A 27,357-nucleotide genomic window follows, 5' to 3' on the forward strand; every position below is an offset into this window, starting at 1 on the left:
GATATTTAAAGCAATACAGTTTTTTTTTTTTTTTTTTAAATAATAATGAGACTACATCTATATCATTTAAAACTGTTCTATCTAGCCATTGTCTTTTATAAATGAAATACAAATGTTATAGAAAGCGTTTCATAATTTAGAGATGACAAAGAACTTAAAACGTTTAAAGCTTTAATTATCTTGGGGCAAAACGGCCAACTTCTTCATGATCATGTCTACATGGATCGTATCTGCATGGATTGGGTAAGTGCTTGTGTTGATGGCCAAAAAGATATTGTAGAGAGATAAGTTGCTGCCAAAAACCTCTGGCAATGTTAATATTCCAGGAGAACAAAAGATTTGGCTAGTTAACATCCAAAATTCTTTGATCCCCTAAAAAAAAAAAAGTCGGCAGAAGGGTTGGTTCCTCCTGACTTCCCCGAGACTCAAGACTGATGACGTTGGAGGCAAGAAGGAACAGACAGTTGGAATTTCGACTACCAATATTTTTGTTTTCAGGGGAAATAAGTTGTTTTCAGAGGAGTCTTACAGTGATTTTCTCCTTTCATCCCATTGAAAACACAAACACTTGGCTGAGCCGAGAACTTGTGTATAAGGTAATTGGGAAAGATAGTTGTCTGCCAAACGAACCGACAGTTATGTTATGTATATAGCCAACTGAATGGTAGACTATCTAATAACATATTTGAATTTTATGCTATTTACATTACCTAATATATATGAAATTCATAGGTCTTCTAATCTTCATTCTCATATATTCATATGTTATTTCTGCCTCTACTACCCTATCTGTTGTTGCTTTCAGGTATAGAAAACTACTGGACATCAGATAGAAGTTTTTAATATCTGAGTATATTTGCAGCTTCTGATGTAATACTCTGGATACAATCAGTTTGACATCGGTGAAGATATCTGGAATGTTCACTAAAGCAGGATATGAGTCCGCTGATGAAAGGCCTGCTATTTTTAAAAGCATCTGATCCCAATTTATAACAAGCTCTTCCGTACATGTGTTCAACATGTTGACCAGTTTCTCAAGAGCTCCAATCTATGATAATGATGACTATATGCATCTGCTATATAGAATTTCGGAGGCTTTTCAACCCATCTGTTGACTTTCTTTTCTTTTTGCCTTATCTATTTGGAAATGTGACCTTCTAATATATTATATATTATATGTACCGTATATATATATATATATATATATATATATATATATATATATATATATATATATATATATATATATATTCCACTCAAAATAATTCTGTAAAATGGGGCTTCATTTCTATAAAAATGTTAAAAAACAAACAAAAGTCTACCACATGCAAATGCATGGAGGCTATAGTCTACAAGTAGACCATAACTAAAGTTTTTAGGCCCTTTTACGGACTTTGCATTAGGTCAGGAGCTATAGGATTAGATATCTAACCACATGTAAGATTAAAATAGACTACCTATAGCATAAATCATATTTGACCTGGATGAGGATCTGGAATTGTAAATTTTCTTATAGAGAAAGCTTCAAGACATACCTGCCGCAGATTCCTCGTGACACGAACGTCATGCCAGCTGTTGTCGTTGAACTTGCCGTTGACGGGTTCCACTAGGGCTTCAAAGGCTCCCGATCCAAGGTTGATGACCAACCACACGGCACCGCTCTTCAATGAAAGGTTGACATAATCTGCAGACTTTCCTGTATGGAGCATCAATCCATTCCTCTGGAGGGTTTTAAAGGAGAGGGTAATTTCATCTGCGCTGCTCTGGATTGGGCTGTGGGACAAGTCATAACAGAAGAACTCGTTTCCTCGGAATGTAGCCGCATATTCTTCTTTTCCTAAAAAAACCATGGAATAGGAATGTGGAGGAAGTAAATAAGAGAAAAAAGTGAAAGCGTAAAACAGCAAAAGCGTCAACTGAAGATGCAATAGTGCAATAATCATTGTCAAACAGTAAAAGGACAGAAAAATGAAGAGCAAGATACGATGCAAAGTAAAACGAGGATAGGGAAAAGTTCAAAAAGTTGAGATGAATTATAAGAAAGCTAGAAAGACAGAACAAGAAAAAGAGATTACATAATATATACATAAGAAGGAACAAACAACACAGGAAAGGAGGACTTCAAGAGGAAAGAGAGGAATATCCCCTTCCAAAAAAAGGAATTGTATTATTGGATTTTGCTGTAGAAAGCTTGGTCATCATGCAAGAAAAGCAGCATCAAACCCAAGAAAAATGCTTCAAGTGAAGCTCCAGAAATGGCCAATTCTCTTTCGACGATGATCTTATTCCTCTCCAAACACACGACGATCATACATTCACAACTCAACCTTGTCGTTCACAAATTTACATTTTAACTGTTGCTTTTGTAGAAATGTCAATGTAGTTGGATTCTCAGTAGACAGAGCATGCTGTCACTTTGGCTTAACCTTGGATTTGTAAATCTTAAATAAATGATGACTTTATGGGGGGAAAAAAAATAGTAAAGTTTCACTCCACACTAGACTCGAAAAAGCTCAAATAGAAATTTGTTCATGAGTTTCTGAAGCCGGTCACTCATGCTTTGACTTTTTTTTTTTTAATTTACTCAGGCTATAGGTTTTCATTTAACAAAAGTACTCCAGATTTCTCCGATACTCCAAAAAGACAAGAACCATAGCTGTTGGCCATTCATGTATATTTCAATGAAAAAGGGGGATAAGCTATGGCCAGACATCTCTGGCGGCAGCTTATATCTCCTGGCACCAATGGGTTAAGAATGTTTCAATCAATTCAAGAGCATATTATTTATAACAGTGTCAGCCAATCCTACTAAAAACTTAAGGGTATGTCAAGCTGTGTCACAAACTGATTATATGTTATAAAGCTAAGATCTACCACTAAAATTTTGGTTTCTAAACCGGTGGCAAACTTTTATAGCAATAGTTAAAAATTTGTTGCAAACTTGCCCCTCTTTGAATACTCCGATTTTCACTATTATGGAGAAAGGAGATATAAATTAGTGTGCACTGTATGTAAAAGTCATCTGACCGTCGCTGCATTGGTGTAGAGTCATGGTGTTCCATTTGGTAAGCATATCCAGTCTTCTTTGATTGTCATCCCTCGGTTCACAGTGATGTCCATGATGGAAGACTAGGCACGCTAACAGTATGGTCACTGACTCTTCATCACCCTGATATCATCCAGATGACTTTTGGTGAGCACTTTAAATATAGTACTAGTCAATATATAACTTTGTTTTTACTCATAGTTGATTCAAATAAGGGCATATTTAGATTATTATAAGTAAAGCGTTGTTAACAAGTGTTATAACATCATGCCCTCAATTTACACGCAAAAAGTTACAGGTTCCTTTTAAATATGTTATATAAGCAAAGAATATATTTATTCAAGTTATGCATATTATAGGGGATAACTTCCCGATCGCTAGGGATCCGACAGTTGAGACCAGGGCCGGACTGGCCATCTGGCAAATGCCAGAAGGGCCTGTCTGGTCATGGGACGCCTTGTCTGCTACGCTGTTAACAGAATTGTTTTTTTCAAAACACCCATACTGTTAAGAGTTGTGATTGAGCACAAAGTTGCGGACTCCGTCAGTTACCCCAGCAGGTCGCAGGTATCATTAGAAATATTGATCATGTAGTAAATCTTGCTTTCCTTCATCCAGGGTAATATTAGTAATATATCCCATCTGGTTCTTGGGGACGTGGACAGCATGGGTCTGTATGATTTCAAATGCCAGGGCTCAATTTCAGTCCCAGTCCATACCTGGTTGAGACCTCTACCCACCCAGAGAACCAGGACTCTGAAAAGACCCATGTGAATAGAGCGATGGTCAAACCTGCCCACTGCCATTGCGTTCATTCTTAATGGGACCTCTGGAGATACCTTTTGCACTCCAAAAAGAAAATTTGTTTGGCAGCATTCAAGCTTATGTTCTCGAGATATGGAAACGTGATTGTGTAAGTAGATGTCTGTAGCCTTCGCCCCAATAATGTGGAATGGACATGACATCTGGCTTTCTGAATAGTTAGTTGATGTGGTTTGGTTCTGTTATATTGCTATACGCAAGTCATTCTTTATAATGTGATACTAACTGGGGTGGAGAAGATTAGGTTTTACGTGCACCATGTGTAGAAGCAAAAACTACAAAAAGTAGAATATTAATGGTGCCTCTATTATATGTTCTGCTGTTTGTTACATTCTTGAACCGTGGCATTAATATTGGAAAAGAGATTGCTCTTACACATTTCTAAGAAAGCAATTTGCTTAGTCACCAGAATATACTGACTATAAATGTTAGTTGTCAGTATTTTCAGGGTAACATTGAATACTGTGCTGCCCATCATAACAGCTGTAAGTTACAGAATGTTCACATTTCTGAACTAAAGCCGTTAATGAGAACACATTTTACTGCAGAGTGTGTAAAGGTGACATGATCACACGTTATTTTCATTTTTCCTACAATATACTGTTAAAGAGTAACCTGCTGTTTCAGGTAACTTTTTAAAATGAGTAGCTATGTGTGTATACATGGAGAATTTCACAATTTAGCAACTCCCTGCCTGTTATGTTCGATGCTGATCTCTGCTGGTCACAGACCGCTCCTGCCAGCGATTTAGCAACTTCCGCCAACAGCTTCTCATCCGCTTTGCTTTGTTGACTGGGTGTGACTGCCGATGTCTTGCTGATTGACAGATTGACAGCCGGCTCCCCGCAGCCTTACTGTGGGGAGTCGCCTGTAAATCAGTATGTCATCAGTCACGCCCAGAAGAGGAAGAGCTGCTCTATTAACATGGAACAGCTGAATCGCCGGAAGGAGCAGTCAATGACCACAGGAAGGTAGGTGCATCTGTTAGTATCTACCTGCCTGTTTTTAGGCCCATAATATAAAAAAAATTATAGTCCTAGATGAACCCTTTAATATGTGTGAAGGGGGCTGCTTGTCTGCTTATTTCAACAGCAAATATAAGCCCCTGTGTCAAAACCAATGTATGAACAGAAAACGTGGACGAATGTGCACAGTGCTTAGAAGCTCTTTTTATTGGGCTTGGTGGCTCTTCAGGATCGCAGGAGCGCACTCTATTCTCCTGATCCCAACCAGCTTCAGTGCTACTGCACGCCTCAGATGTTGCATATGGCAGCTTCGAAGAACTCACAGTTCTGCCCAGAGGCATTACTGTTGCTTGTCCAAACTGTCAATTAGGAAGACCGGAATGGGTGCGCATCTATAAAAATATATATATATGAGACTACTTCTTTAATGGGTTGTGATATGCAGTTTCTTTACAGAGACACATTATAGCGCCTTTTGTGAAATTGTCAAGTCTGCTTCTGCGTATTATTCTGTACGGTGTTAATGGTATATATGAATCATTAAAGGACTCTTTGTATATATGCAACGAACAGTATAAATGCTATTGGAACAGACAGGCTACAGAGTCTGAAATGTGCAGGCGTGCCGAGGACGTTTGGTTTCTACTCTAGTTAATATCTCATCTGCTTTGCAGTGCAACGAGTTCCTAGAGGACACAAGTGGTTTTATAATTCTTTTTCTTAACAAATATCACTAAATGAATCGAGCACACGCCACGCTCCTATCTTCTAATATAGTGTCTATTACAATTTGGTCCGTGAGCTCTGATTTCAGGACTCACAGCTGTGAAGAGAGACGGGGTTTACTTTTGCTCGAATGTGAGAGATGCCCATTGGGATCAATGCCATTTTTATTTTGTGGTGCAAAATGAATAATCGATGCGGAAAATGGGAAATCTATATATTATTCCTTTAAAATCCCATGTATAATGAATGAGCCTCTATGAGGCTCTAGCATGTCTTTGTCTTACAGTCTCATGACTAAGATTAAAAAATAAAGGCTGACACAATTTGAGGCACGAAAGTAAAATTATATTCTTGATTACGCACTAGAAATCAACAGTTCAGGTCTAATGTTCATTTGGAAACCTCTCATGTTGACCGTTTTTCGCTACGATAACTTTTCCTGTATCTGTTATTGCAGCTAGTTATTTATTGTTTGAGATGAGCACATTTTTAAAAATTTGTTCCGGGTCTGACCAAATTGATTTACCATGAATCAAAAGTGCTCCAAAAAGATGTTTACTATGCTCTGAGGTTTCTCCAGACCCCACCTCATAATAAAGGGTGGGGATGGAAGGGATTAAAAAATATTAAAGAGAACACCTACCTGACAGAGGTGCACTCTTCGCCTGTCCTGCTGCCATAGATCTCAGACTGGTCCTCTGGTCATGCTTCGGACCTTCCAATTTTCCGGTTCTTTGGTGCAGACAAGGCCTCACTATCTAGTCAATTCTGGAAGACCTGGAGGCTGGAAGATCTGAAGCAAAGACTGGAGGACTGGGTGGGGAACGCCAGCAGCAAGGCTGATGAAGGGTAAGGCTAGGTAAAGTTTTCATTTCTTAACCCATTCCCAGCCTGCAAATTAATTCAGCTGGCTGTCCAAGGCTCAACCCTCACCTGTCCTTCCCCGATAGCTCCCACACTGTCCTTGTCTTTGCTTCACTTCTTCTAACTCCTGGTCTTTGGACCTTCTAGCCATCAGTTTTTAGACCTTCTGGTGCTCCTAGGCCTCAAGTCGCTAATTGACACATGTTGCACCTTATGTGACCCTATTAGGCCTAATAAGCATCAAATGACCCAAAAAATAAGATCCAAACTGAAGATCAGAGCACCTGGCACGTAGCTGCGGTAGCAAGACAGGTGTGTGGTGAGCTTAGCCCTGGAGAATATCTTTTTAATTTTAACCCCCATCTCAAAAAAATCCAAATTTTCCTGAAATTCGTGACAAATTTGATTTGTTACGATTCGATTTGCTCATCTATATTTATCACCTATGTAATAATAGTGGAAGATGTGCCCAGCCGGGATCACCAGAGTAGGAGCAGCCCAATAATGGAGACATGACAAATCAATTAGCGCATCTGTATTCATCATCTATGTAATATTCGCGAAAGATTTGCCCACCCGAGATCAGTGGAGCAGAATCAGCCCGATAATGTTCACGTAACAAATCAATTTGCTCATCTCTATCACCTATGTAATTCTAGTGGAAGAGCTACCCAATTTTAATGGAAGAGCTGTAGGATCAGAGGAGCAGGAGCAGCCTGGCAATGGGGATGTAACTAATTTATTCAATCACCTATGTAATAATAATGGAAGATCTATCTGCCTAGCCGGGATCACTAGATTAGGAGCATCCTGGTAATGGGAAAATAAATCGATTTGCGCATCTGTATTTATTGCCTATGTAATAATAGTGTAAGATCTGCCCAGCTGGGATCATTGAAGCAGGAACGGCCTAGTAATGGGGACATAACTAATCGATTTTCTCATTTGAATTTATCACCTATATAATAATAGTGGAAGATCTGCCCAGCTGGGATCAACGGAGCAGGAACGGCCTCAGTAATGGGGATGTAACAAATCCATTTGCGCTTCTGTATTTATCACCTATGTAATAATAGTGGAAGATCTGCCCAGCCGGGATCATTGGAGCAGGAACGGCCCGGTAATGTTCACGTTACTTTTATATTCACAGCTGTGTAAGGGGAAATGCATTTAATGTTTGTTCCCATAGCAACTGCCACTACGGCCTGCAACCAGCTGCATAAATCCTAGCAGCGGAATTAAGCCTCCTGCATCCCGTCCCACGGTAACAAGGAACATTCCTCAAGATTGGCTTTTGTGATGCAATACTTGTTCTTGGAGACATAAATATCAGGAGCGGTTTATGGCTTTGTGTTTGTTCTATGGCTTCCAGTAGGGCAATTTAACGTAATCTAATATTTCCTCTTTAACTGCGGACAAAAATTAAATTAGCTCATATCACTTTTTTTTTTCTGTTTCCTTTGCTAATCACACTGCATTTATTCAGTCTCTTCACGTTCCCAGCAAAGTCAAATAGTAATGATAATGAAAAGAACATACGTGCCGCATGCAGGTGCTTCTCATGCTTACAGCCAATGACGGTGCAAAAAAAGAAAAAATAGAAATGGTACAAAAACAAAATGTCACTAAAAATAGGATTGTGCATTGCCGGAATCGTCAGAAGAGATGAGCAAAGCTGACATGACACCCTCCCCCACCATGTCACTCCAAATGGCACATGCAAAAACAAATAAATCATGTCATACGTGGCGTCACGTGTGAATGATATTTACATGAGCGCACAACGTGCGTGACATCTCGCCAAGGGGATTGTAAATCCATATACACAACGCTACGAGCATCCTTAATGAGAGGATGTATCATGTGTACCATATATGTCTGCAACGGAGCAAAACCCCCGCAAGCACACCAGCAGGGAAATACATGATTGTTGGAAATCCCTTGCATGAAATCGTGGTGACACATTGAGGAGTGGAAAGAACAGATATGTGTTTGGTTTTTTTTGTTTTTCTTTTTCAAGAACAAGTTTTTCAAACAAAAATAGCTTTGGAAAAATATTTTTTTTCAAGATTTTGGAGGAGTTTTTAAAATCTTCTTCAAAAAAACTTGTCAAAAAACTTGGAGGTTTCTGCTCAGTTTCTTCTAAAAAGAAAAATTCATTAAAAAGACTCAGTCAGTACATAGCCCCTGAAGAGTTTTGGATTTATTTTCCTCTTAAGCATTTTTTTAGAACTTTTAGGCCACGTTAACACGTTGAGTGTTTGGGGAGTTTTTTTAACATCAGTATTTGTAAGCCGAAACCAGGAGTGGGTTTTAAATACAGAAGGGGTGACGTATTTCTATTATACTTTTCCTCCGATTGTTCCACTCCTGATTTTGGCTTAAAAATACAGACATGAAAAAACCTCACCAAATACTCAACATGTGCATATGGCCTTAGATGTGACATTGGGTAGTTTGGATCAAATCCATTAAGATCCACTTTATAGAAGTGACATGCATTTTTTTTTTCTACTGTAGATTTTTTCAAAACCTCTTCAGGGAAAAAAAAATTGCTAAAAACCCCTCATCATATGAACAGAAGACATTAATAGGATGTGTTTTCCAAATGTTTTCAAAGTGGTCTTTGGAGTTGGAATTTTGGACAGATCCACCAAAAAAACTCAGTATGTGCACACAACATCTATTTTAGGTGGAAACCACTTGAAAAACGTATCAAAAACAGTCAAGAGAGAACATTTTGCAATTGTGTGTAAAAACTGCGTGTTGTGCACATGTTCAGTCTTTTGGATGTCTTTTAACCCCTTAAGGATCCTAAAAATCCTTAGTGGTTAAAATGAGTGACCTGACCATTCTTCTGGCTTCTTCCATTCAGAAAATGCTGTGTGCTTTACAATAGAAGTCCATGGAAAGGCTCAAAAGATGCCAGGACATTTTTTGGAGCATTTTGCTGTAGCTTTTGCTTAAAAAAATGCTAGTAGTTTCTTAATTATTCAATGGAGTGAATAAAAAGAAACGACTGCAAAAATCACAGTATAAAAAGTCACAAAAACAATGTGAAAACCCTAAGAAAGACAAAAACATTGTCAGCCAAAACCATTGGAAAAATGGTCAGGGAACTACTTAAGGAAATACAAAAGGGCCTTAGTTTCCTGAAGCGTCTTGTGCTTGAAAAACTTGGTGGTTCTTCGTATGAGTTTAAAAGAAGTCATGTGCACAGACCGTTCAGGGTTCAGCTCCAAAACCCCTCCAGAAAAGCGCTAGAATATTGAACGCGAGCATTTCTATGTGAAAATGACTTGCTGTTCATATGTTCAATCTTTTGAGCGTCTTTTAATCGCTTCAGGTTTCCAAAGATGCCAAGAAGTTAAAAAAAAGTTACCTAAATATTCTTCAGGCATTTTCCTCCCTGAAGACGCTGTATACTTTATACTAAAAGTCAACGAGAAGGCTCAGAAGATGCCCGGATGTCTTTTAGAGTGTTTTTGCTGGAAAAGCCACCAGTGGTTACTTTATTGTTGGATGGAAAAAAAGCCAAAAAATGGCAGTAAGAAAGGTGTTGCAAAAAAACTAGAAAAACGCTAAAAAAAAAAAAAAACCAAAGTCGGTAGTCAAAAACTTAGAAAAAAAGTCCAAGAAATTACCCCCAAAAAATAGAATGCATTTCCTGGAGCATCTACCGCTTTAAAAATTTAGCAGGGTCACCTGCCTGAAAAAGACATTGTGTGCATACCCTAAGGCCATGTTCACACAAAGTTTTGTTGAGTTATTTAAAAGCAAGTTTTTCAAGCCACTTCAGGAAATACTTGATTTGTGAACGCAGCATCATTTAGATTCTGGCACATTCGCCAAGTTTTTCCAAGCAAAACTACATCAAGAAAATGCTGACGGTCACTTTCCTGAGGCGGCTTCACCATCGTTCTTGTGATGGCGGCTTTCACTCTATGCTGCAAAGTATAGACTGTGGGGGGCTTTCCTGCTTCCCGCTCTTTTAACCAATTTAGTGACATAAGATGGAACATGTGCACCGCAATGTCATTTTTTTACATATTTTTTAATGGCCACTTTTGCGGTGCCTTTTCAGGTAGATTATGGATGGAATCCGCCTGAAAAAGACGTCAAGTGCACAGAGCCACTTTTTGGGTAGATTTTGGAGGAGTGTTTAATTTCCTACAGTGTTTCTTCAAGTGGCAAGGAAGAGGGGATTGTTTTTTGTTTTTTTTTCTTTTAAGAGTTTTGGAGTATGTACACACAAAGTATTTTAGACGTGTTCATATCCGCTGAGTTTTTCAAGCTGAAGACTCTTTAGGAAACACCAGTGTTTTGTTTTTTTCCTGAAGCATCTACTGTAGTATCCTTTCAATCTTTTTCAGGCCTCTGGCCTTTTATTTTATTTTTTGTTTCAATTGTACAGGATAACTAGCGATTGGCTTCCTAAAGAAAGTTGGATGAAGAATTGTCAGGTCACTTCTTTTAGCTGCATCGTGTCAGTTTAAAGACGCGCCGAAGACTGAACTTATGAACAGAAAGTGGTTTTTACATTGAAATGCAATTTGTACAATCATTTTAGCACTTACGGTAATTAAGGCTTTTTCAGGAGGGTTACAGAGCGTACCCACCTGAAAAAGACATTGTGCGCACATATCCTTGGAAGAATTTCTTTCCAGAAACATGTTTTCCACAATCCTTTCAATTTAAGAGTGCCTTGATTGGAGTAGATCCTATTAAAAATCTGCTTCAAAGAATATGTATATCAACAGCAAAGTGGGCTTCTCAGAAAACTTTGGGAACATAGCCAATAGATTCAAAAAATGTTCCTATTCATTTCAAAAGAAGATCCTCTATAAAGACATCCTTGAAAAATGCTTCAAAACAACTCTTGGAATAATCTTCCTTTTCTTTTCTATGCGTAATCAATTTTGCAGGTTCAAAAAGAGTATTTTGAGGGGATTTTTTTCCGTAAAGAAATTTCGAAAAACGCATGGCGAAAAAAAAGAGAAAAAGTGTATGTCACATTTTTGAACAGATTCCATCATGATATGCTTCAGATTAGGTACGGTCAAGGTTTTTTCCCAAAACTCTTCTAAGGGGTAACGTTTCTGTTTATGGAGTGTGACAAGCCAGGCCTGGCATGTCAGAGTGAGGAGACTTGTAAGCCATGCATGCTCCTCTAGGAAATAAAATATGCAAATTGTATCTTCAGAGAGAAAGAGGACTAGAACTCTAGCGTCACCTATTAATTTGTAGGATCGCCGCTTCCTATCGGTGGCGCAGGAGTTCTAGTCCTCTTCCTCTCTGAAGAGGCAATTTGCATAATTTTCTAAATCTTTTCAAAGCTTCTTCAGGAAAAAAAAAACTCCTTAAAATGGGAGCAATTATTGAAGTGGTTTCCAAGTGACACCCAAAAAAAGTCTTTGTGTGAACATCGCTCAAGTGGTTATCCAATCATCCATTATGTCTGTCACATTTGCATATGACAAGGCCAATTCTGTAGGTCAAAAAAAAATTAAAGAAAGCGAAAAATGCCCAAAATGTACCGTCCTCATAGATTTAGAGAGTCACAATGACTTCACATGATCTAAATGGGATAGGCGATGGGTCAATCCTTTCTCCTTGAAAAGCAAATTTTGGTAACAGGACTGATCTATAGTTGTTATAGATATGCCATTAGAAATTTCTAGGCCTGTCTAACCCCCCACTTAAGTCTCACATAAAGAAACAATATTGTCCACTGGACATAAAGGCAAGATTCATGCACTGACCTGAATCTTCTATAGAAAAAGGTGCACGGACACCCCCCTAGTTGGCTCCGACACTCTTGGTGGCTAACATGATAGGATCAGTGGAGAATGGATCTCTGCACAAATTTCCACCATCCATTGAAAGAAGGTTTTCAGTCAACTGAAAAGTCAAGGGGGCTCAGCCCATGTCCGTGCGTGTGTGTGTAAATCAGGGGTTATCTCTATGCGCGTGCCTAAACCAATACACATGCTGCCGTGCCAAAATATTTGGGAATTAATTTGTAAGAAATTGCTAGAAATGAGAGGATTCATAAAAATAGCCAAATAACATACTCAGCCCTTAAATCTCCCATTGCAGGAGACTTGGTGTACCCTTGGTGTCACCAAGCTCTCAATGCACCATTCCACCCCTTCACCGTTGTTAATTGACACCACTCATTTACCCAGAGCAAAGGCTGCCTGAGCTGAAAGGTCAGCTGTGTGCACACATACAAACACTGTTGGAGCCGAGCATGTGCATATATATCCCCCTCTCCTGTCTTCTGCAGCTGTGCATTATACTAGTCCATAGCGAATCAATGTAGCCAGTGACCGCAGCAGACAGGAGCAGAGGATGTCTATGAGCACGCTCAGCACCTAGAGTGCTCATATGTGTGTACACAGCAGAACTTTCAGTTCAGGCTGTGCTTGAACTGTGATTCAACAAAGTCAAAGTTGGCAGAACAATGCACTGAGACTTCGGCCACACCAAGGGTGCACCAGGTGCTCCAATTTGCTGATCAGAGTGTCATTTGAATAATTGGCTCGATTTGCTCGAATTAGAAAATCTATGGCGGTCAGAACTTGTCCTTACAGTAGCAAACTAGATATTGTCCTAGGGTGAAGAAAAACAGTTTAACAGCTAAACTGTGGCTCAGGCGGCAGCATGATGGATGCACGTAGCTGTAAATCTGTAAACCGGACGAAAGCAATAGGCAAATAAATGGAAAAAGATCTTCATTTTTAAAACTTGTTTCAGCATTTTGTGCTTTTTTTCTCTGCTTGCTATTCTTTTCAGTAATAATCTCCACTTGTGTGTCTCCAATAAGGTAAATATTTACCACTGGACAATTTAATTGTTACAATGCCATTTCTTTTTTTTTCTTTCCAGAAAGCTCTTCAATTTCTTTCCCGTTAGTAAATCTCTCCTCTCGTGCTGCACCTATTCTCTCGCTTACAGTAAAAACTTGAAAACCATAATAATTCACAGGAGACAGCGATGTTCAGTAACAAAGTATAGTCGTAGCGTGCCAGACACAGTGATATTCTACAACCGATGCCAAGTCGGGACGCTGAGATTGCGCCCAGTGGTACAGATTAAAAAATAAATAAATAAAATAATCTGTAAAATTAGATCTTGTCTCTCCAAAAATCAATAGGCATTTATACATGGTGACACTTGCAGAATATCTTTGTATTGTACAGACGGACAATTACGAACGGAGAGGACATCACAGCGGCTTTAAATAATGAGAATTTAGGGATCTTAGATAAGCCTCCTTTGTGCACACATTTACTGTTCGGATCAAGTCCTTGGCCCTATATATCTCCCATGTCCTTGAGCTGACCCTGTATATAATTATTGCCACTGTATCGCCTACTTGCTCTCCCTCCCCCTTCTCGTCTCTCCGGGGTCTCGCTCTCCCTTTCGCGTCCCATTCTCTTCTTTCTCACTCTCATCAGTCAGTCTATTTACCAAGCTATTACCGCATTGATTAATTTAATGAATTAAAAGGTCAGAGGTCAGGTCATTATTATAAAACCGGGAGGCGATGTTAGAACCCAGGAATCATTTCATCGCTACTTTAATGGGTAGAACGATTGCAACGGAGTCATACCATCCCACCGTCTCAACGATTTCTCAATAACTAGCAAAAGGGTGTCGTACATGTTAAAAGAAAAGACTAAAATTGCTCTTAATACAGAAATGCACAATACAAGACATTTATTTCCTACATATAGGACATGTATGTACATCAGTTCACACCATAGAAGTCAATCAGACATTGGGTTTCATGGCACAGGTGCAGTAATAAAGACATGACCCGAAATCACTGTACGTGACCCCAAAACCAGATGACGTTGCTCAGTGCTATAAAACAAAAAAACAAGCAAAATTGCCATAGGATCAATAGTAAAGAAAAGCTCATTTTAGCGCCACTATATAAATGTAGCAGGGCTAAGTCTGTCATTCGGCAACACGGTGGTATTTCATTATACTGTAGGTAAGCCAGCTGATACCTTAATGGAATGAATTATCTCTGTACACAAAAGAAATTATTAAAATGTCAGCTTGAGCTCTGCTACATCTCTATACAATATATTGCATTATACAGAAGTTGCACCAAACGTAGAGCTTTCCTTGAACGATACCCATTGTATATTCTGTGGCCCACGCATACAGTATCTTGTTCCTCACTGAGCACAGCCAACATGGTTCATTTAAACATATGGAGGAGTAAGCAGTTCAATAAGACAATTGATATCCCGCTAAAGCTTTAACTAATATATTTATACTTGATTCATGGCAAACATTGGTATTGTGCTGTACCAGAGACAATGACTGCAAACAAAGAGTACGTGACAAAAAGCTAGACACAACTAAACACAGACATAGAATTTAAAGGGAGTGTTACAGGGTAATTTGACTAATTAAATGAGTGGCATGGCTGTGTAGGTCTTAGAACTACGATAAAAATGATAGTAGATTTGTACATATCTGATGTGCCATCGCTGAGAAATCAAGCTTTAAAGTCACATGCAAATTAGTCTGAGCAGCAATGAGGAGGAGGCGTGTCACTGCACTCAGAGTTCATCAACACGCCCCCCAAGGAAAATTAGCATATTGCTTCAAAGCTGGATATCTCAGCACTGGCACATCGGATTACTACAAGACAGGTATCATTTTTATTGTTGTTTGATGACCTACACAGCCATGCCACTAGCTTAATTAGTAAAGTTTTCCTGGAAGGTGCCCTTTAAAGATTGAGACAAGCCAATGTTTGTAGTCAGCCTACAACAATGCTAATCATAGACTCTCTCTATCTTGAGCCATCTACCAAAATGATTGAGTGAGCCCCTACAGAGATGTTTGTCAATGATCAGAGAGGCCTATGCTGTATAAAAGGGTTTTAAAACACTGGTGACATTGACTCGACAGACAAACGATACGAACATGCTCACATACACAGATACAGAATATTCCCCGGCTCATGTGTGTACAATATGTCCTAAAAGAAGAACTAGCAGAACATGCAAGTAGCAGCACATGATGAAGAAACCGGTGACAGGTGGGTACGTGAGAATGAGAGCGCGCACGTTTCTCGCAGCATGCAGAGTGGGAGGTGAGGGATGACCACGGAGACAGTGAACCAATACTTGTATGTGCATTACATAATCCAAACCCAAGATCGAAGGAAATCAGAAGAGAGATAAAGGAGAGCAGGAGGAAAGAAAGCAACCCTTCCTTTCTATTATTTAGAATCTTTGGAATTGATTTACTAAGTAGTCTATATATCTTTGCACTGGTACACTATACCTGTTCTCATGTGTAAATCCTAGGAAAGGAATTGGACAACAGTTTGCTTTACCTTAAATTTTAGTAATAACTTGCCATGGTTTACATCAGCCATAGTATGGGGCCGAAACCATAATAATGATTTAATTTTGAGGGCGCCCCTACTGGCAGCATCTGGTATCTGCAGGCAAATTGCTTTAAATTTTCTTCTGTAAAGCTCAGAAGCACTTATTGTAGATATATGGAATTAGTCAAGACTTTTAGAAGGGGACACAGAGTGATAGACCCTCTATGTTAGGATACAATATCATTGGTGTTGGATATCTAAGGATATTGTATGTTTAAATGGGTTTTCCATGGCGTATTTCCATCCAGAAAATCAAAATGCATTTTAAAGCGCTAGTGCAGTGCATGAGATTTCAATAAATCCCATGTGCATGCTGCAAAATATATCTGCAGCGTATATTAAGAATAGCTGAGAGTTCGAGATCTGCAGCATGTCAATTTACGCTGTAGATGTAGGTGTGAATTTCACCCTGTGAATGTGAAATGTGCAGCTCCCTCTCCTTGTCCATGATAAATGCAGTGGTAAATGCCAGCACTGTATCTCCTCTGCTTTAGGTCCACAATGGAGATGCTATGTGGGAACAAACCCTAAGAAGGGGACAATCTTTTTAAAAGTCATCAAAAATACTCTAGTATTTCAGATCCAGCTTACTTTGCTTACAGGAACTTGTACTAACTTTGGAAAAAAAATTAATGTGGAATTCCAACTTTTAAAAGAACTGCTGTTAGGTCTAATATTTGTTTTAATTGATTTATTAATACTTCTTTACAATTGCTAAAGTTCAGATACAGAGTTCCAAACCTCTCACATAGACTTAAAAGGTGACATCCTGGTGATTAAAACCCGTGAGACATATATAATGGACAAACATACCCTTAGATCCCATGCTCTTTTTAGCAATATTGACAGAATCCAGCTTGTGATATTTTATATCTATATTTATGCAAGGACTTGGTTATCAACATTGCAGTTGTCAATTTAGTGATATTTGAGGTCCAAACACTAGAAAGACCCAAAAAACCTTGAGTCCTGCCCAGGAATAACCAAGGCCCACCCATGACTATCCATTTATGGATGGAGTTAATATAAGCACCACCCCCTTTTTAGCCTAGAACATCCCCTGAATTTGAAAAGACAGTTAAAAAAGAAATTTGGGAAAGTTCTTCCAAGGATGAATAAACTTTGGAACTCTGTAGAAAAATGTAGCAACTAGTCTATATTCGGACATTAAGGATAAAATAAAGCAGGATTTGAAAGCTACAGATATAGACCCATAGATAAACATCAGAAAAATTGTATTTAACCAAAGATACTATGCGATGAGATAGATTTCTGCATACATAAAGAAATATTAGCATGCAATCGTATATTGGCAGCGCCTAATCTCACAATTAGGTGAGATGTAAGAAAGTTGAAGGTGTTTTCAGCAGAAGTCCTTTCAATTGAGCCCAATAGTCAAGAGGGATCATGTGACTCACATCAAGTCACTTCTTTCCCCTCCAATTTGGATTTTATTAGCCCATTAAGTGGACAGACTAGATTTTATTCACTTACTGCCATTAGAGGATCTAATTGATGACAGCCCTAACAGACTATATTTAAAGCATTCTGCATGTATAGATATTTTATGGTGCCTTATAACATATCATCAGCTTTGCAAGTTGCACCCTTAAGAAACAATTTAACATTTCATTTCATTTCCATTAAGTTATGAAGCCAATTATCAGCTCTAATTATCATGTAATTAATACTTGGCACTTTTGAATACTAGGAGTGTATTTTAAAAGTAACCAGAAATCCTCAAAAAATATATGTCTTACTTGTGAGATTATCATTTATAGTTAGTATTAATAATTAAAAAAGTAGAATTTGGTAGTACTTGTTATATATACTGTAGTTTCTTAGTATACTATAAACTAGAAAATATTTTTTTCTCCCTGTGTTTATATCTTTTATTATATTTTATGGAGTCTATGTATGTGTGGCTAGCAATTCTAGATGTTTTTCTTAAATTTTTCACTGCAATAGCTCATTTTTGTTTTGCATTAGTTTATTGCATAATGTTTTTCTCTCCTTTGTAATTCACCTCTCTTGGTCAGTTTCCCTTTATTGCCTCCCTGATCCCTTAGAAGGAAGTAAAGAAGGAAGACAGAAAGAGGAAATTATTTTAGAGAGGACGAAAGGAAGGAAGGTTAGAGGAGGAGTAGAAGGAAGGTAGGTAAAGGAAAATGAAGCAGGGTTAGGGGAAAAGGAAGGAAGGAAGGCACGGGGAGAAGGAAGAGAAGGAAGGAAGGTTAGAGGAAGTATGAAGAGATGGGAGTAAGGTTAGGGGAGAAAGAAGATAAGGATGGCTAGGGGAGAAGGAAGAGAAGGAAGGAAGGATAGAGGGAGAACAAAAAGAAGGAAAGAAAGTTAGGAGACAAGGAAGAGAAGGAAGTAAGGTTAGGGGACGAGGAAGAGAAGGAAAGAGTGAAGAAAAAGGTTAGAGGGAGTACAAAGAGAAGGGAGGAAGGTTAGAGGGAGAACAAAGAAGGAAAGTTAGGGGACATGGAAGAGAAGGAACTAAGGTTAGGGGACAAGGAAAAGAAGGAAGGAAGGTTAGGGGGAGTATAAAGAGAAGGGAGGAAGTTTAGGGGAGAATGAAAGGAAGAAAGGTTAAAGAAAACAAAGAAGGAGGGACTGTTAGGGGAGAAGGAAGAGAAGAAAGGAAGATTAGAGGGAGAACAAAGAAAGAAGGAAAGTTAGGGGACAAGGAAGACAAGAAAAGAAGATTAGAGGGAGAACAAAGAAGGAAGGAAAGTTAGGGGACAAGGAAGAGAAGGAAGGAAGGTTAGAGGGAGAACAAAGAAGGAAAGAAAGTTAGGGGACAAGGAAGAGAAGGAACTAAGGTTAAGGGACAAGGAAAAGAAGGAAGGAAGGTTAAGGGGAGTATGAAGAGAAGGGAGGAAGTTTAGGGGAGAATGAAAAGTAACAAAGGTTAAAGAGAGAACAAAGAAGGAAGGAATGTTCGGGGAGAAGGAAGAGAAGGAAGTAAGATTAGAGGGAGAACAAAGAAGGAAGGAAAGTTTGGGGACAAGGAAGAGAAGGAACTAAGGTTAGGGCAGAAGAATGAGAAGGATAGAGGGAGGGTTAGAGGGAGAACAAAGAAGGAAGGAAGGTTAGGAGAGGAGGAAGGAAGGTTAAAGGAGAAGGAAAATTAGGCGAGAAGGAAAGAAGGTTAGGGGAGACTGAAGATTATGGGAGAAGGAAGGTTAGTCGAGAAGGAAGGCAGGTTAAGGGAGAAGGTAGGAAAGAAGATTAGGGGAAGATAAGTGCAATACAAAAGAAAGAAAAGAAAAGACAAAGAAATAAACTCAATAAAACACACTCACAGCCTATTTCTTTCCCCAATGGTATACATGATAATGAAATGTGATTGAAACCAATGATGCATGAGACACATATGAAGGAGAGATATAGAATATGAATGACAGAAGTGATGCGATATTGAAAGAAGAGGAAGAGAGAGACAGCATGAAGGGTTGAAAATAAATCAAGGAATAGGGAAAGAAAAAAAAAGTGGATTAAATCCGTACCTTGGTTGCTTAACGTCAGATGTGCTGGAACTTCGGATTTTTGGGGATGGGTTAAAAATCAGAACAGAGTGGGAGTGGGAAGGGGGATAGAGGAGGAAAGAAAGAAAAAAAAAACGAATAAACGACAAGTTTAGAGAAACGTCACAAAAAAATAAATTAAAAATTATAAAGAAAGTTTCTAAGGATTTTGTTTTTAAATGCCACAATTTAAAAGTTTGGGTTCAAGGGGATGAATTTAATTTTTTTCTACTTTTTTTACTTTTTTTTTTTAATTTGTGACAGGCATCTCACCCCAGTTATGGGTAGGAAGGGTAAAATGGGTAAGGGTGAGGGGTGGATATAGATAGGGATCAGTGAAAGGATTGGGGGAGATGCCAAAAAAAAACAGAAACAAAAAGAGAGAGATATGGATTTTTTGGCTTTGGTTTCATTGAAAAAAGAAAAAGCATTTGGAAGAAGGGGGATCGGGAAAAAGTAAATATAATAAAATATTTATATATATATATATATATAAAGAGGTAAAGTAGAAAACAAAAAGCAAATCTAAAACATTAAAACAACAAAATAAAAAAGAGCCAAATGCTTTTTCTTAATATATATTCATATATATACAGTAGGATGGAAACACACATAGAAAAAATACAACGTAAGGCAAAGAAAGCCGAGTGTTGTATGCAATAGTGTAACAGCTACTGTCAAAAGATACATTATGAGTTACTTTGACAATAAACAGAAATAAAAGAAGGAAGAAGATATCCTGAATGTTTGTTTCATATAAGTGCACACTTGACATGTTCACATCATAACACTGTGCAATGCGCTGTCAATAAAAAACAATTGTCAGTGACGGCTTTCTTAAGAACACGGTCATTAGACATTCTATAGCAAACAACAATAATAATTGGAAATGTATACCATTTACAAAATATGCACTGGATTGATATTTAACTGTGTGATAAATGCAGCAATAAGACAGAAATGTATTACCGATCATATGAATATATTAATTCTGAAATATCTGTGCATAATTAAATACATTCTGGGCAAGACAATCAGTGATGTCTAAATATATTCACATAATATAAACAAATCAATAACGTAGAAAGCAGATAATACACATAATAAACATTTCATCCAATGAAATGAAAAATAAATAGAAAATGGGGGTTAGAAAAAAAAAGCCTCCCTTTTCTTTTTGGAAACTGCATCACTCAGGTTTATTGGCTGTGTCTGGTTTTTGCAATTCAGCCCTATTTAAATTGAAGTTTATACAGGTTTAGAGGACATACAGTATATTTGCATTGGCACACACTTTGGGTTTAGTCAGAACATTAAATTACAAAAAAAGGATCTAGTTTTCTACATCACATATTTACTTAAGTGAATATAATTGTGAAATAAAAAAAATATATATATTTATATTATCACATGACTGAAGATTTTTCATTGTATTAATTAAACAGGAATTTTCACCACAACATCTTTAACTAAACAATGGAAAAAAAAAAGGTGATACAGCTGTCTATAGAGCCAAACTTCAATTTTGTTCAATCTTTTCAAGAAAACTTAAAAAACAAAAAAACTTTACATTGTAGTCTTTCTAGTTTGTTGCGTTGACTAATGTGTAGTATTTTAGCTACTGGTGACAACACATTTGTTAGTTCTTCTTGCTCTTGTATCAGTATGCTCTTGTGATTTCTTCGCTTTGGTATACACACACATACAAGTATATTTTTATTTTATTTCTTAAGATAAATTTTTATTAGAAAAAAAAAAAAAGAAAAAAGAAAAAAAACTCCACCCATCAACCAATACTCCTTGCCTAAACCAAGGTAAGATCCACAACTACGTAATATACTATTTATTTTCTGTCTTGGCTCAACACGTCTCAAAATAAGTAGTATAAGATGACCAACTTTGCATTAACGATACAGGCATTGATTCAATAAGGCAAGTTCCTGCTCAGTTAAAGGGCTGGGTTATGTCACAGGGATTAATTACCATAAAATGGACAGGAAAAGCGGTACAAAAATGTTCACAAACTTTTTCATGGGAGACAACAAAGTTGGCAAAGTGATCATTAATTTGGCTGGTAGGAATGCTCTCATTTTTTGTACAAAAGTTTACAAGTGAAAAACTACACACAGTTCCAGAAATGATCAAAAGTATAGCTTGAATTTTCCTGGGGTATTTGTTTTTGCATCAGATATAATCAATGTAAATTAAATGTGCCTCAATTGCTAGTAAAAAGACATTTGTTATGCTCAGAGACCTCTTTAGACACCAGATCATCTGCTAGCTCTCGCTCCATTCAGTTTTCACTCTTCAGTGCCTCCAACACTGACTAGACCTCATGTGACGTTATGATGTGCAACGACCCACAACATCATGATGTGTGGATCACTGAGTAGACCTCCTGTGACGTCATGATGTGCAATGACCAACATCATCATTAAGCATGGGTCACTGACTAGATCTTCCATGACTTCATGTCATGCAAAAACCCACAACGTCATGATGCGTGGATCCCTAACTAGACCTCCTGTGATGTCATGATGTGCAATGACCAACATCCTCATTAAGCATGGGTCACTGACTAGATCTTCCATGACTTCATGACATGCAAAAACCAACAACGTCATGATGCGTGGATCCCTAACTAGACCTCCCTTGACATCATGATGTTCAATGACCAACAACGTCATCCTGCTTTGGCATGCTTGACGTCATGAAGTGCGCTGCTCCACAATGCTATAACATCGCGGTTGGCCTTGTCGGAGCAGAAGATGCTGAAGAGTGAAGACAGACGAGAAGAAGATGGAGCCGGTGGATAATTAATCATCAGGGAACCGGGTGAAAAGCGGAGGTGGCGGGATAGGCAAGTGGCAAGGCAAGTATAATTCTTTCATATGTTTTTTTAAACCTTTTCCAGCTTTATGAAAAATCCAGCTACCATTTCCATGCATTTGGGTGAATCAAAAATGAAAAAAAAAAAAAAGTTTTGCCAAATATGAATTTTTCTGTGAAGTTTGATTTGCTTCTAATTGATTCCAGCATCTCTAGTTCCTACACATTAATACTCATGGCTAAATTGTTTTTTCTCGAGGTACATTTTTAACAACCATGGCTAAAACATGTCAGAATCTCATTCCGGGCACCAGTAAAATATGCAGTCACCCCAATTTTTACCATCAGGTGACGTTACAGGACTTAATATACAGCCGTAGCTTGGGACGTATTGCAAGAACATAACAGGTATTATATAAATAATCTTTACATTACGCTGAATGAACATCTTCAATAAAACTTTTATAGGTTATTATACTGTACTGGCATGCAATAAAGTTATAAAGCCTACAGCTGTGTGATTTAACAGTCAAATAAAGGCTGAAGTGCATTATATAACATAACCATAGCAATGGGACTATGTGAAATTGGTTATCTTTATGTTTAGGACTTCTAATTAACAGGTACTTGGATTTATGGGATAAAGAGTAGCTGGTGCTATAAACTGCGGGATTACAGGAGGGCAGATGGCATTCTCTGTAAATGTTTAGATCGTTATTTCGTATATGACATGCTTAAGTTCCTTTAATTATGACATGGATATTTAGAAACATTCTTGGAACGTCTGACCTTAGGAACCATGGAAAAAAAAAAAAGAAATAAACTAGACACTAATAATTAACCATCAGAGCTCAGCTTTTATTTTACCAAAGCAGTGTAAGAAATTAATGAAGCCCATCTTCTCCTTCCTGCCGCTCCGGTGACACTGGCTGGTAGGATATTTGACTGGAGCGTTACAACTGTCAAACCCGAATGCGTGTGTCCTATGGTGAGCTCAGAGTGGCCAGAAACCTCCCCATCGCAAAAGGGATCTTTTTGGAGGGCAAAAAAGTCATGGGTGAGTTTGTACGTCATGCCATATTACACTCAAAGAAGTGTGATCGTGGAGGCCAGTGTACATATTGGAATATTCACAGAACCACACCATTGTTCGGCTGGTAATTATCTGGATTTCCTATTCTAGCATAAAGCAGTACATGTTTTGGTGTGGAACTGCTGTAATACAGGATCTTTGGACAGTGCTTAAAAACACCAGGCCACCATTTGTTTGGACACCCATCAATGTTGCAGACATCAAGGAGAGGATTAAGAGAAGAAGACCAAGGAAATCAATGTAAAACAGATTCCAGAAGGATCATATCATAAAAACAACACGGTGATGTGTAATTAAATCATTTCATCTGATGCCACCAAATATCATTAATGCAAGACTTAAAGGAGGGGAAATAAATAAGTATGTGATGGACACTGGAAAAGATCATCAATGGCCATTTGGACCAGATGTGATACCTTATGTTAGATGTAGTGGTTCACAAGCTACAGGCTGACTTGGAAAAACTGGGAGTTTTGGCATCCACTTGGCAGATGAGATTCAATGTGGATAAATGTAAAGATATCCATGTGGGCACTAAAAATAAATGTGGTCGCCATATTTTCTAGGGGGAGTAAAACTAGGCGAGTCACTTGAATAGAAGCATCTCTGTGTACTTGTAGATTACAGGCTACATAACAGCATTCAGTGTCAATCAGCAGCTTCTAATGCCAGCAGGGTATTGTCATGTATTATAAAAGTGTCACTCACAGTGTGGGAAAGACTAAGTGTAACAGGAAGGGATGAGGGGAAGGAAGCACAAACACTAGGGAATGGGGCAGTGGAGACCCCTAGGCAGATCTTATAACACCCTGCTTACCCTACCATTCCTAAATTGGTTCCATACCAATCGCCGTGTAGGAAACCTAAGCCCTGTAAATCATTTGAGCTAGGCCCAGTTTAGGGAAAGGGGCATAAGCACTCGTCAGTCCCCACTGATAACTAAAAACAACAAGGGGGACAAACAAGGAGAGAGGAACTTAGCTTGAGCAGGCTCCAGATAGATAACACCAAACGTCCTCCAAGAGCAACAAAGACGAATAGCCAACAGCTCCAGCTCCAAACCTTCACAACGGAAAAAGTGAATATCACCTGCAACTCCCTGAAGCAGGCTAGGAGTTTATAAACACCAAGGTTCAGGTGTGTCAATTAGAGCTGGAGGGAGGTTGGCACTGGGTCCAACAGTTAGAAGGTTAAAGAAGGCATCTGCAATGCCAAACAGAGAGATCTTCTGCATCCAGATGTAGAGCGACTGTCTGTTGCATCTGACACACCTGTGACAAACAGGCATGGACTCGAGAGACAGAGGTGCAAACCACCACTCTTCAAAGCATCAGTGTGACCTCATCTGGCATATACAGTTCATGTCTGAGCACCAGTTCATAGAAATAACATACTGGAGCAAGAAAAAGGTACAAAGAACAGTCACAAAAGTGATAAGAGGCATGGAGGATGTCTAAAGGAGTGAAATGAATAACTTGTACAACCACATAAATGGCCCTTAGGGAAAAATATGCTCAAAAGGAATTTCATGTAAACACAAGGGGTCACTCCATTCTTCTGATGGGATAAGGATCAATCTCCAGAGGAGAGGAGCTGGTGAGAGCGGGTACTGTCGATTGTTTTAAAAAATGTTTACATGCTTTTTTGGTAGAAAATAACAAATACTCCTGTAGGTATAAAATTGTTATCCTGAATGTTGATCTAGTTGATCAATAGTGGAGATCAGGAAGGAAAAATTTGTTCTTTAGGGAGGTAGGATCATGCATTATGGTCATACCTAAACCTTTCCCATCCCTGAATTAACTTGATGGACACGTGTCTTTTTCCAACCACACTACAACTGTGAACTCTGGTTGTGTTAATTCGTAGAATCGTTACTGGCATCCAGAAAATTTGCACGAGCTGCACCAACAGCCATTTCAGAATCCCATAATCGACATCTGAATTCGGGTACGTGTACACGGCTTGTGGGTACAATATTCTTTCATGAAAATGTGGTGTACAATGACATCATTCATCAATTTTATTAAGTCACCTGATCACAAGCAGGAGAATTGTTCCTTTCAGCAAGAATTGGGGTATTGTTTTTCATGGCCCAACCTGTAGCACAGCCTAAGGCACCATGGCCCCTTCTCCATCTCCCATCAGTGATAGATGGACGTGCTCAGAGGGCACCAACATCCTGAATTGACTGTAACCTGTAGACATCATCTAGGTTACTCTTCATTACGTTTACTAACCAATAACGGGAACCTCCAGGATTAGCACCAGCATGTCTCACCAAGCTGTGTCATTTTCATCAGGGTAGCAATTTACAGATTGTTCTGAAGATGCCATTTGTTCCCTCCTCCATAAGTGTCTAATTAAAAAGAATAATTGCTTGTCACATGGTAATACTTAATATTACTTGGCTTCATATTAATTCAACCTAATTAATTTTTTTTTTTCATCCGGTGTTGGACAGCACGAGATTTTCATAGTTACCGAAGCAGATTAAAAAGTTTCTGTTTTGGACTATATATATATTATATATTTATTTATTTATTACATTTTTCAAGTAGACAAAACGTACAGATAACTGCTGTCTACTATACAAACTGGTAAATTTGTTCGTAAGGTGTCCTCCTGGTGGAATCCCACCAGTGATAAGCTGTAGTCAGAGAAGGAAGAAGTCACTATTCCCCCAGTGTGCGCTACACCATGGGAGATCAAAGTAATGCAAAATGTCAACTGAAATCAGTGGGCTGTTTTAGTAATGCTCGGATATCCTCTGTTTTGGCTCATTGATGGAGATCCCAAATGTGGGACTCCCCTCTATTAACTCAGAAAACCCTAAGGCTGAATTTACACATGCCATTTGTCCTATAGTTTGTTATTGGAATCAGAAAAGGGAAGTAGAATTATTTCTTTCAGATTTTCCTTTTACATACACTTTAGTATCTTGGCAAAGTAGAAATGCAAGAAAAAAAAAAAGCTGCACCAAAAACTGCTTGTGTGAAAGCAACCTAATAGGGTTTGATCTTTTAACTCAAAGTCAACAGTGTCATTTTTGCATTGGCTTCTTAAAAGGGGCTTGCAAATGTTTAAAGTAGAGTATGGGTTAAATAAAGAAACCAACCCTATATTTACCTCTTCAATCTCCAGCCGCTCCCATAGTACTTGAAAGTCTCTACATAAATCATGTAGCAACCACCTGCTGTTTATTACATGAGGACTGCAGCCCATCACTAATCTTAGTGACGATATAAAGTATAAATCTACTGATTGGCTGCAGCGGTCATGCAAATAACGTACAGCACATGATCATGCAGGAAGTGAGTGAAGACCAGCGGGATGACCTGAGCAATTAAGCTGGAAGTTATAATTATTAACCTCATTATGTATTAATTTTTTGCAAAATTTTTCCAAATTCTCAAAAAACACAAACAATGATTTAGTTGTTTTGTTTCTTTTAATATTTCAGTTGAGCTTCAATCATTAAAGATGATTTTTAATGCATTGGAACAATAAAAATATGGCTGCATATGAGGAAAATAGAAACATGGGACCCAATTCACTTGCGCTTTTTTGTAAAGTTTTTAGTGTTTCTTGCCTATTTTTCATTTGTGTCTTATTCTACAATTAATTTACACTCTTTTAAAGTCTATTTGATACGTGTTTGCCTGTGGTTTTTTTACTATGTTCATAATGGTGGACGCATCTTCGGGTATCAATATATTCTCAGTTAATTCATCAGTTGCGACTTTTAAAAAAAATATACACTTTTTTTTGAGTAAGTACAGTTCAGTTACCATTTATACAGTTGTATGAAAAAAGTGTTTGCCCCTTCCTGATTTCCCAATCTTTTGCATGTTTGTCACACTTAAATGTTTCAGATCACGAAACAAATTTAAGATATTAGACAACTATAACACAACACAAGTAAACACAAAATGCAGTTTTTAAATTAAGTTCTTCATTATTAAGGAAAAAAGAAATCCAAACCTACAGGGCCCTGTATGAAAAAGTGATTGTCCCCCCACCCTTAAAACAATACATTAACTGTGGTTTATCAC

General features: G+C 38.2%; 1 protein-coding gene across 21 annotated transcripts in view; it reads right to left on the minus strand.

Moving 5' to 3' along the window:
* NRXN2 (neurexin 2) overlaps positions 1–27,357 on the minus strand; it is an 845,479-nt gene that overhangs the window by 479,816 nt on the left and 338,306 nt on the right. For 20 of the 21 annotated variants that reach the window (XM_077287320.1, XM_077287316.1, XM_077287318.1 and 17 more), the window contains exons 5-6: positions 19,363–19,392; positions 1,536–1,837 (exon numbers count right to left, since the gene is read on the minus strand). In XM_077287320.1, coding sequence (XP_077143435.1) covers positions 1,536–1,837; positions 19,363–19,392 — 332 coding nt within the window. The remainder of the gene's footprint in view (positions 1–1,535; positions 1,838–19,362; positions 19,393–27,357) is intronic. The other variant, XM_077287299.1, reaches the window with a different exon arrangement.

Source organism: Ranitomeya variabilis, chromosome 2 (assembly GCF_051348905.1).
Source record: "Ranitomeya variabilis isolate aRanVar5 chromosome 2, aRanVar5.hap1, whole genome shotgun sequence".
Classification (NCBI taxonomy): Eukaryota; Metazoa; Chordata; class Amphibia; order Anura; family Dendrobatidae; genus Ranitomeya; species Ranitomeya variabilis.